The 12,483-nt window shown below is 44.8% G+C and overlaps 1 protein-coding gene across 1 annotated transcript in view; it reads right to left on the bottom strand.

The window, feature by feature from the left end:
- Positions 1 to 12,483, bottom strand: part of LOC130130478 (adhesion G protein-coupled receptor L3-like) — a 257,830-nt gene that overhangs the window by 124,114 nt on the left and 121,233 nt on the right. Inside the window, exon 4 of the mRNA XM_056300187.1 lies at positions 4,785 to 4,894. Within this exon, the coding sequence (XP_056156162.1) occupies positions 4,785 to 4,894 (110 nt within the window). The remainder of the gene's footprint in view (positions 1 to 4,784; positions 4,895 to 12,483) is intronic.

The raw sequence follows: 12,483 nt of genomic DNA, 5'->3' as shown, positions 1-12,483 counted from the left end.
TTGCCATGATCGGCGACACCGCCCAATCACACCGGCAAACACTGGCGGGCGCTGGTGATAATAACTGTTGTAACATGTTTCCATTACAACTGACGGAGCGAATCCAATCGCAAATTAATAAAATCAATATCCTATTCACGGTGTGTAGCCGTTGACTTAGCAAGCCTTCTCTGTCGTTATTGCTGGCCCTAGTCTGATGGAACAATTTTGCCGGCTGTTGGGGAGACGGAGGGGAGAGCTGTAAGTTATCCTCCCAGAGACGAGGCTCCCGGAGCAGAATGCAGATGAAAACCTCCACTGCAGGGGGAAGGGGAGGAGAGATAGGACATGGAGGGAGGACAGAGGTAAACAAGAGACAGAAGAGACAGATAGAGAGAGAGAGAGAGAGAGAGAGAGAGAGAGAGAGAGAGAGAGAGAGAGAGAGAGAGAGAGAGAGAGAGAGAGAGAGAGAGAGAGAGCGAGCGAGCGAGCGAGAGAGAGAGAGAGAGAGAGAGAGAGAGAGAGAGAGAGAGAGCTCTTAAAGGACAAAAAGTGAAGGAGAGATTTAGAGGAAAACAAGGGGGAGTGCAGAGGAGGGGTTGTTAGTGGAATTCAGAGACGTGACCGCTTCACAGGGGGAGAAATGGGATCATTGGGTGGCTGCTTGGGTTGGGCGGTATGACCGTATATACTGCGTTACGGTAGAAATTCGTCTGCCGGTAGAGACTCAATTATAACGTTTTCTTTGCGGTAGCCTTTCCCTATCGGTCTGACACTCCATCACAAATCATTGGGCAAGACCGCATTACGGCAATATTGGCTTTTCATGATTTGGGCAGAACTGCTCGATGTGAGAGAGACACCGAGGAGGAGAGTGAAGTTGTAAATGCAGAACTGGATGCCTCCCAAACAACCCAAGATGAGGGAGAAGAACCTGTTGCCAAATGGGGCCGTGGGGGGACACGGATCGGGTTTCCAAAGTTCGACACCAAACAGAAAAATATACTCTGCAAACTGTCGCACAACAGCTGTCACTGGTGGTAGAAATAAGAGCGACCACTTCCACCACTTAACGATGACACGAGTGTTGACCAACCAGTGTCCAATTGCTTCATATGGAGCGTGTCTCAATTCAAAACGCCGCTGGGTTGAGGGACTCCACAGTTCTGTCACAAAGACTACCGATTTAAATGGCTGCCCTTCAGCAAGACGCAATGGATCTTCCAGTGTAGGGGGACAGGAAAAAGAGTGTGAAAATTTAATTTCACCATGGAAGAATAGCACACAGACACAGTATATACTAAGCACCCTTAATACTTGGCTACTAAAAGTAATGCCACTGGGGCCTAACCACTACTAGGAGAAATCAAGAATCTGAAGAAGCTCTCAAGAATACACTGAAATAACCTAATGAACATTTAGCCGCATCTCAGAGTTGAATTGACTGGTTAATAATGTATATTGTGAGATTATATGAAGCACTTCAAGCATACCAAAACACCCTGTAATTGACATTAGAAGACCCGTATAACTAAACTTTTACTCCGGTGCTGTGCTTACCTCATTTCACCGCAGTGGAAATACTGCAAGCTATTGTATGATTAAAACAAACGGGAAAAAAAACCCCAAAAAACTGGTGCTGGTTTATATCAGTTATGAATGTTTTATAGTTTAGATTATATGATCATAATAATTCAGCATTTTATTTGTGCATATATATGTGCATACTTTAACTTGCATGTCTTGATGCATGCTCCGTAATCCAGGTAGGGAAATCACAGAAAGCTGAATCAGTTCATCTGGACACAGCATTTATTGAGATAGGAACATTTCATCACTCATCATGAAGTGACCTCTTCAGTCTAAACTGACTGCAGGTATCCCCACCCTTACTAACAACACGGTGGCATCACAACGATCGGTTTCATATGCAGATGGCTGTAACCATTAACTGGAGTTACAATGGCAACATGTACTATTCACAGAGGATTGAGGAATAGTTACAATCACAGCATTGTAAAATGGCGAAAGATGTACTTTTAGGCCCCCCCCCCCGCCGGTTCAAGGATGGTCGTTCCCTCCTCACATCGATGGCGTCAAGTTATGGGCTCTGACACACCAGGCTGACAGTCTGCCGTCGGCAAGCGTCTGTGAGCCTAGTTTTTGCAGTGTGTCCCACACCGTCGGCACTAGTCGCAACCCCTGTCGGCAGGTTTTCGGCTGATTCAGCATGTTGAATTGGCGGAGTCCGTCGGTGAGAGAGATCACTCTGATTGGCTGTTCAGCTTAGCGAATCAGTGCTAAGCTAGCTAATCAGGGACCGTCAGCTGTAGGCTTTGCGGTGTGTTCAAGTGCTACTTTTTGGCCCAGATGGCAGGTGACGTGAGGCAATGCAAGAGTTGGCCTTCGTCGCCACTAGTCGGTTTGGTGTGTCTGGGCCCTAAGGGTCATGGCAATTTGCATGTGAAACCAATCGTTGTTTTTTGGTCGTTATGCTGCTGTATTGTTTATAAGGGTGGGGATACCTGCAGTCAGCTGAGACTGAAGAGGTCACTTAGATGAGTGAGGAAATCTTTCTCTCAATAAATGTTGTGTCCAGATGAACTGACTCAACTTTCTGTGATTAACTTGCATGTGTTTACCGGTTCCCTAATGTGAGACGCTCAGGGTTGGAAGTAACGGGGTGATGATAAACAGCAGTCTAACAAAGCTTTTCACTTTGGGGATGGATGGGTCTTTGGAGCACCCTGGAAAGACATCTAAAGGTTCTTTGGAGCACCCTGGAAAGACATCTAAAGATTGACAGGTGATTTAAATAATGCTAGAATCAGGTCTGGGGCGGCATGGTGGTGCAGTGGTTAGCGCGGTCGCCTCACAGCAAGAAGGTTCTGGGTTCGAGCCCTGGGCTTGTCCAACCTTGGGGGTCATCCCAGGTCATCCTCTGTGTGGAGTTTGCATGTTCCCACCGTGTCTGTGTGGGTTTCCTCCGGGTGCTCCGGTTTCCTCCCACAGTCCAGAGACATGTAGGTCAAGTGAATCGGCCATACTAAATTGTCCCTAGGTGTGAAAGTGTGTGTGTGTGTGTGTGCGCGCATGCATGTGTGTGTGGGCCCTGTGATGGACTGGCAACCTGTCCAGGGTGTCTCCCTAATACTGCCCAATGACTGCTAGGATAGGCTGCAGCATCCCCGTGACCCTGAGAGCAGGATAAGCGGTTTGGAGAATGGATGGATGGATAGAACCCAGTTTGTCCAAGCACCTCAATACAAGGGCAAATACTTCTATATTTATGTCCTCTTTCACTTGATCACGCAATATTACACATGAAGTTCTGAGCAGTCATAGTCAGGACAGCTCTTATGATTTCTGAGTACCACTTTAAAAGTCATTACAACGCAATAGAGAGGGTCATATGATAATGGTCATACCACTTCCGCCCACCTCACCTTGACCTCCTCTCTCTCTCTGTTTGTCCCATTCCCCATGCTGATTATTCAAATCTCCTCCCAAATGTTCTGTGTTCACAAAAGCCATGCATCGCTCCAGCCTTTTCTTCTGCCAGGCGGGCGAAACCATTTCCATTCAGTCAGTTTAGAACCAGCACATTAGTATATATATATATATATATATATATATATATATATATATATATATATATATATATATATATATATATGTATTTCACATTAATGTCACACAACAATAGACAATAATATTCATACACCAATATTGACGGGCCTCATTCAGAGGCAGAGCTCTATTACATGACCGCCATTTTGCGTAGTGTATTCCTCAAATATCTTTTCAAACAATATTAAATTCTCAACGCCGCACACATCAGAAATACAATACAAATATTACCTATGGAGAAAAAAAAACGTGGCATTAGTAAGCACATCTGGGTCCTTATATTTCCATAGAGGATAAAAGAAAATGAAGGAAACCTTAATCTTCCATCAGATTACGGCAAACACACCCGCCTTGCTTTACATCAGTGGAAGGATATAGACACGTTATAATAGATAAAGAATACTCTATGGCAGCATACCTTCAAATGACTTTTTTTTTCTCAAGATTTAGACAGCACTGTCAGCTGCGGCATTCTGTAATGTAATACAGTGTATTCTTTGCAGAGCAGAGATATGATTCATCATCCGCCAATTCAGAGCTTCCTCAGAATCAGTGATGACACTCTCAAACGCTGCATATTTTTCAGCATGAGAAAGCGCAACAACTTGAGTGATTTGAAGTTGCTGAAATGTTACTGGTATAAAAAGAAAATGAGCATGGGGTAAGAGCAATAAAAAGCCTGTGTATTGCGACATGTTTTTTTTTTTTTTGTTGCTTTTTCACCTTTTTTCTCCCCAATTGTACTTGGCCAATTAACCCACTCTTCCGAGCCGTCCTGATCTCTGCTCCACTGCCGATCCAGGGAGGGCTGCAGACCACCACATGCCTCCCCCGATACACGTGAAGTCGCCAGCCGCTTCTTTTCACCTGACAGTGAGGAGTTTCGCCAGGGGGAGGATCATGCTATTTCCCCCAGTTCCCCCTCCCCCCTGAACAGGCGCCCCGACCAACCAGAGGAGGAACTAGTGCAGCGACCAGGACACATACCTACATCCAGCTTCCCACCCGCAGACACGGCCAATTGTGTCTGTAGGGGCGCCCGACCATGCCGGAGGTAACACGGAGATTTGAATCAGTGATCCCCGTGTTGGTAGGCAACGGAATAGACCGCCACGCCACCCAGACACCCCTCGGGACATGTATTTAAACTTGTAAGCAAATGAACGGATACGTACTGTAGGGCACACATTCGTATTGGACTTCAAGGTATTTGTAGGTTCCTGGGCACGGGTCGGGGAAAACATCTGGCCCGGCCACAACAGCACACTGGGTCCGGTTATTACACCTGAAAGAAAGGTGAGAAGTCACATTAATTATGCAGATATGACAGTGAAACTAAAGACAAGACAATTGGCCACACACTACACCAAAAGCTTAGTGTGTGGTTAATGAGGTCAAAAGAATTTCATTCCATGGCAGAGATTATAAAGTCCACACATTTTCAGGTCCAGTAAGCACTGATTACAACGCTGTCATCGGTAAAAATCATCTGTCTGATGAGGAAAGAGGGCTAGATCTTGGGAGACCCGCAAAACAACCGGAGTTTGGACCATGTACGGTCTGGACTGTTATTACCGCGTGACGGATGAGAGGGGTGGGGGGTAGACACGATCAACTGAGTGCAAAATCAGCTCCAACGTGGAATGTGGGTCTTCATTAAAAACACAATTATGGTGCCAGTGGCGTTCTCGTCTGCCATTTTGCTTTCGGCAGTCATCAATCAAAGCCCCACTTCACATGCGCCGAGTGCTCGCCCACACGTAATAGCGACTCTTATCTCCTGATATTAACTCTTAAATGTTTTGACAAGTATTGATCTGTTGGGGCTCTGCATCTGTTTGCATATGGAGAAGCAGGACAGGAAGGTCAGTGCTGTTGCCAGTCCAAAGCCCATTGTCCATATGATCCTGATAAGGCTGCTGGCTACGGTATAAACTGAATCATCATCCATCAAACCCACTCCCATTTAGCTGCCGCGATTATCTGGCAATATAAAAAAGGTATTTATTTCTCAGCATAGCGGCTTGCAAGTGTAAGTCCTGTGAAGGTCAAGGCGGGGTCTGACACGATGATTCATACACCACAATTAAAGGGTTCCCTACACCTTAATTAACATTGATTGGCTGCCGACTAATCAATGGCACCAGTGAGGGACAGGCGAACAGGGCCCATCTCATTTCAAGTTGGCTTCCTTAATGAGATATGGTCTGACGCGCAGCTCCCATCTCAGCTTTATGGGTTCATGACCCTCCCACCCCACCCCACCCCCCCCCTTCATCACACACGCACACACCACTCACTCACCTGGATTACGAGGCAACACACACACACACACGGCACTCACTCAGCTGGATTACGAGGCAACAACCCCCGGTCAGCAAACCTGTCCAGCGATTCGTCCCTTCCTATGAAGAGTTCATTCCTGGGCCGTAAATGTCAATCAAATAAATAAGAGGTCAGGCCTATGAAACTGTGAAACAATTATAGAGGCACCTTCCCCGATTTCTATACCCTTTCCTTTCACGAGCCTCTCCGGCTCATCCCATTTAAGGGGAACTTTGTTACCACCGGGGTGGAGACAGAAGTAAAGATTGGGTGTCAGAAGAAATTAGAGGACAGGTAAGAATAGAGAGATGTACCAAGTTTTTTCTTCTTCTTGTGCTTATTTCTTGTTTTGTTTTTTTTTGTTCCGCCCCATTTTGGCAAAAACAGTCCTAGCTGCCAAACACTGTACATTAAAAATCCAGTATGCATATAAGTTTGGTTTTTTTTTGGTTTTTTTTTTTTTATTGTGTTACCAAACAAGTTCTACTGAGGTCACAAAAGGATAATATTCCAATCATGGTTTGTAATAACTTGCTAGAGGGATTAAAGAGCATAATACCTGTCAAAGTAGATTGCACACTTAATCCCGGCCTTAACATCTATCTTGACCCATATCCAAAGCCTGTTCATCATTGTTGTGCACTTCAGCCACTGCATACGGCTGAAACTAGCCGGCGGTCTGTTTCCCTTTAGCCTCCTGACGGCACCCACAAGATAGGTGAAATAATTACAATTAAATGTATTAAGTGCAAATCAATGGCCGAGTAGGAGGGAATCAATAGCAGTAGAAGCTGCCCGCACCACGTGTCTCTACGACTTCACAATTACCAATTAGGAGGTAATCAGGATTTCATCAGGCACTTGGCTCCGACGGAGCCCTTTGAACTTGCTGGGGGAGAGGGAAATGGATTTGCTTGGAGTGATTGATTCAAATATGTAAATGAATAATTGGCTCATGCAGACACAGGAATGCACCATGGACGCGAGAAGATAGCGGGTGGCTGGAAGTTGTCGTTGGCAAGATATTCGGCGGGGCACCCTGGCAGCTCTGTGTTGGCTGGGGGATCCACAAGCAAACAATGTAGTCTACAAAGTATTTATGGTTAAAGAAATGCTTTCGTCAAACTGTAATTAATTGTAATTTCCTTTCTTTTCTTCTTTTTTTTTGTTGCCTTTTTCCCTTTTTCTCTCCAGAGTTGTATCCGGCCAATTACCCCACTCTTCCGAGCCGTCCCGGTCGCTGCTCCACCCCCTCTGCCGATCCGGGGAGGGCCGCAGACTACCACATGCCTCCTCCAATACATGTGAAGTCGCCAGCCGCTTCTTTTCACCTGACAGTGAGGCGTTTCACCAGGGGGACTTAGCGCTTGGGAGGATCACGCTATTCCCTCCACCCCCCCCCCAAACAAGCACTCTGACCGACCAGATGAGGCGCTAGTGCAGCAACCAGGACACATACTCACATCCGGCTTCCCACCCGCAGACACGGCCAATTGTCAGATTGTATCTGCAGGGACGCCCGACTGAGCTGGAGGCAACATGGGGACTCAAACCGCCGATCCCCATGTTGGTAGGCAACGGAATAGACTGCTATGCTACGCAGGCGCCCACCCTAACTGTAAATATGTAAATGAATAACTGGCTCATGCAGACAAAAGAACGTGCCATGGATGTGAGGAGACAGCGGGTGGCTGAAGGTTGTCGTTGGTAAGATATTCGGTGCCCCCCCCGGCAGCTCTGCGTTGGTTGGGAGATCCACAAGCAAACAATGCAGTCTCTAAAAAGTAGCTATGATGAAAGAAATGCTTTCATCAAACCGTAATTAATTGAAATTTTCTGAGCCAGTGGCAGGGTTACAGATATTCTCGAGCTACCACTCTCCAGCTGCTGTCAATCAACCATTCGCCGGCTCCTTTTAAAAGTGTCAGTGGATGGTCTGTCACAAGCACAGACGACTGTTCAAAGACTGAAACGTTTGCTTCCATCGTCTGTCATCTCACTTCTACTGTTGTGTACAGTGAACAACTTTTGCATCTGCACTTTTTGCACATGAAAATGGAAAGTAAAAGAAAAAGATTTTGACTACTGAAATCAGCCTCGCCATCTCTCCCCTCCTCTCTTCTGTTTTTTTTTTCCTTCAAGGTACTTTTTTTTTCTCCCGAGGTTATCGGGAGTGCTGGTTCCCATCGTACCCACGTGATAGTTTTTCCTGATCCAGTGCAACCAGAGAAACTTTCTGTCGATGCAGTATCCGTCCACTGTTCTTCTTTGAGAGTTACAGATATTTACATACATTAAAAATAGATCTGTCATTTTCAGCTTTTTGAAAAGTCAGTTGTGTGCTCGATGCCACCTCTCTCACTAAAAAATACTGACAGGTAAAAAAAAAACCCAGAGGAACGAAAATGGTCATATTAAAGTTGGACCAAAATTGAAAACACTGATATTTTCTAACACCACTTATTAGCTTAATCATCGTGCATTTTGCACTGTCTTCCTACTGAAAAAAAAGATAAAAGGCAGATTTCAGTTTTTCTATTTTTAAAAGAGCCCCCCCCCCCCCTCGGTCAGACACTTATTTACATACAGCCAATTAGATCATATTGTAAAACCCCACCCACCTTTGCAATGAACCCTTGTTTGTACTTGTCACTCAAAGGTCAGCTCATGAATATTAATGAGGACTAAACCACACTCTCACAGCTCTGTAGATCAGTGAGGACAGTTACACATAAAGGTAAAAAAAAAAAAAAAAACACTTCACCCTAAATAGAAAAAAAAATTGCTGAATGTTTGATTATGCCATCTTTGAGGCTTTTAGACATGAAAAGTCCAAAAAAATCCAAATAAAGATTTTAATCTGACTTTAACATTCAGCATCAGCTGAATCTGACTTCCACTAAATTCACTAGTGATACAACTGCCAGGGACAGGAAAGATGGAAGAAAAAAGAAAAAAACAAAGCAAAAAAAAAAATAAAAAATAAAACAACCCTGCAACGAGGCCACCAACCCCCTATTTCACCCACATCCAAGCTTTGACTCGCTTATAGCCCTTCCTCCTGTTCCCTCATCTGCTGTTTGTTATAACTGGCAGATTAGAGCTCAGACTGCCGGCTGACGAGGGGAGATGTGGCACAAAGCGCCAGAGCCCCATGTAAGCACAAACTGTAATCGCTGGCTGATCCCACCACTGCCATCAATGACAATAAGTGGGCTGAGTCCCTTCAGCCCTGTGTATGCCGACACAAGGGGCAAAGAAAAAAAAAAGTCGTATGCGAAAGGGACACTGCAGCTGCTGTCGAAGCGAGACAGATTTGCTCATGTTGGCGAGTAAAACCACTGTCAGCTTTAAACACTCAACTGACTGATTAATACCAGGGGAAAGATAGCATCCAGGTAGAAGGGTAGGACCACTTCGCCAGTTTTGAGCAAGTTTGTGGAAAAGTAATAGATAACTAATAAACAAGGACACATGATATCATAAATGCACAGCACAACTGTCATGTGACTTAGCTGTGATCAGAACGACATGGGATCGTTGTCTTCAGTTTGTGATTGGATGTAGGTCTAGTATTGGCTGCACATGACTGGACACTAAATATTGTAGAACAGACGCTTTTGCACCACTTCAACAGAGCTAAAGTTAGCTTGTCTGAATCATGTTTTTAGCTAACCGACAACCCAGAACAGAAAGCTGACACCAGAAAGACTTTAAAACTTTTATCAAGTTGTGTCCGGGTAGCGTAGCGGTCTATTCCGTTGCCTACCAACACGGGTATCGCCGGTTTGAATCCCTGTGTTACCTCTGGCTTGGTCGGGCATCCCTACAGACACAACTGGCCGTGTCTGTGGGTGGGAAGCTGGATATGGGTATGTGTCCTGGTCACTGCACTAGCGCCTCCTTTGGTCAGTCGGGGCACCTGCTCGGGGGGGGGATGGGGAACTGGGGGGAATAACGTGATCCTCCCATGCCCTACGTACCCCTGGCAAAACTCCTCACTGTCGGGTGAAAAGAAGCAGCTGGCATGTATCGGGGGAGGCATGTGGTAGTCTGCAGCCCTCCCCAGATCGGTAAAGGGGGTAGAGCAGCGAAATAGAGTAATTGGCCAAGTACAATTGGGAAGAAAAGGGGGGGGGGGGGGTCTAAAAAAATAAAATAAAAATACTTTTATCAAAAGATTGATTTGTTTGAGTACGTTAAAGGTGATGGACAATGTCTTACATCTGTTGATGGTGTTTTTGTGAAATCCTACCTCAATTGAACCCGTATGGACAATAGCAAGTGACCGAATATGACAGGGAGGCTAAGAGAGAATAGCAGTGGGGGTGCAGGAAAAAAATGGCCGATTTTCTTACCAGTGAGGATTACAATGTGAATTAACCCCTGCAACTTGACACAGATGGTAAAGAGCAACATGAGACTAAATGTCACTTTTGTGAGTAAAATGAAGTTCATGTGGCACATCGTGTCTAAAAACATCTCATAGTGCACTACTGGCTGTGGTTAGTATCACTCTAACAGTCCTACTGACTCAGGGTAATTTTCCATAGAATCCCTCTCAAAGAGATTTGACCAAAGAAAGTCAAATAAAGACAAGTTATTCAGTTGGCATCATCCAACTGGGACCACGGTGGAGTTCTTTCACGTTTCACATATGTTTGAGAAAACAGTCCCTGCCTAGGAGTGGGCATTCTCCATTTGCTTTCAGTTATCAAGAGCAGACATGTCCCAAGAGCCCCTGGGATGTATGTGAATGAACCTCATCCTCACTTGCTTTCTCTCTCCAATCCAGCAAAGTAGTAGTTGTTATCTTGCCTCCAGGAGGAAAAAAGGATGCACCGTGTTCTTTACTGTGGCAAATGCAGTCTAAACCAACCCTGTGTGTGTGTGTGTGTGTGTGTGTGTGTGTGCGTGTGTGTGTGTGCGTGCGTGCGTGCGCGTGCAACAGACGGATGAAGGGAGGGAGTGAGCGAAAATGTGATGGACGGGTCAATAGCCTCGTTTCTCTGTTGGGACCTATTACACTTTCGTGATGGTCTTTGCTACCCGCAGTAGACTTCATTCATTATCTTTCCCAGCTGTGTGTCTCACCATCATTCTTTTCTCATTCAGCCCATCTCACGGTTTGGCACCAACTTCCTGCTTTCAAGCTTTCCATAATAATACAACACCATTTGGTCTCGAGCATAACGAGGAAGCAGTTGAATATGACATGTAACTGCTCAAGAGAAGAAGAAACTGCCAGGGTTAACTCCCATTGGATTATAATTCATTGCAAACACAGATATCGTTTGAAAGGCATATGTATCGAGGTTGTCTGTTCAGAGCTTCTATACTGTAATGTATATTTTACTAAATTTCCGTTGCTGTTCCCTGAAAGGTACCCCGCGTTGGGATTATCAAATATACAATGATAGCAATAGCTGGAGGTGATATGCTTTCCAGAGATATCATGCATTTCCGTGCCAGTTTTACTGCGATAGTCAGATATATCTACAGGAAAGATTTTCATCCTGTGGAGTTCAAAAGATTCTGGAGTAAAATTATAGTTCCCCATTGGAACAAATGTAAGCCAGAACAAGTCACCAGGACAGCTAATCATGAGTAAACACAACAAAACGGTTTTGTTTTTGTTTTGTTCATTTACCTTTGCAATAGAATGCATCCTCACCACAAATTTCAGACTAAAAAACAATAAAATTACAAAAAAAAGACCCATCACTCATCGGAGCACAAACACTACACATGATATCAGTTTATGACATTGCTTAGAGGTCCATGAGCAGAGGCAGTGTTGCATGACAAAGACTTATTACCTTATCCGTTTCCTTGAACTCTAGTATAATATATTGTCTTTTAGACAGAGGAATTTTTTCAACAATTTCTTGAATCCCCCCCCCCTTATGCAGGGAACAACTGCTGCCTAAATAATGAATTATTTTCCCTTTTTTTTCCCAGCAACACTTACACATTATATTCACACTGCAACCACTTAGCACACGACTTCTGCACTCTACGGCTGATATATAGCTGATTCACTATATGTTGGGAGTCATTTAGAAATTCAGTCCATTATCTACCGCATATTTATCTACTATCATTTGTGTCTCAAGTATATTTATGTGAAATATTCTCAATACATTACTGTCAGTGAAATTATCTAAGTGCAATATTATCCTCTTTTCACTGTACATAATAGTGTGATCTTTACATAAATGTCAACTGTACATAATTATCCTGACGGGGATAATGTGTTTGGCCACGTCTCTGTGTGTGCGTGTGTGTGTGTGTGTGTGGGGGGGGGGGGTCTATCCGCGGCTGATCTCGTAAACTACTGGATGTCTAAATTTTTTGTGCTCAGATGTGTCTGTATGACGAGGAATCGCTCGTGGTTGCGGTAATTAAAAACCTTCGAAAAACGTTTGTTCTCGCTATCACCACCCCCGCTCTTCATTCACTCTAGCTCGCTTGACCAATGCTGCTCCCTGTCACTGCCCGATCTAAGTCAACCATGCACATACACAACTCACATCTACGGTTGACTTG

This window comes from Lampris incognitus, chromosome 20 (genome assembly GCF_029633865.1).
Source record: "Lampris incognitus isolate fLamInc1 chromosome 20, fLamInc1.hap2, whole genome shotgun sequence".
Lineage (NCBI taxonomy): Eukaryota > Metazoa > Chordata > Actinopteri > Lampriformes > Lampridae > Lampris > Lampris incognitus.
The sequence above is the reverse complement of the archived record's forward strand: the minus strand, read 5'-3'. Positions and strand labels throughout refer to the sequence as shown.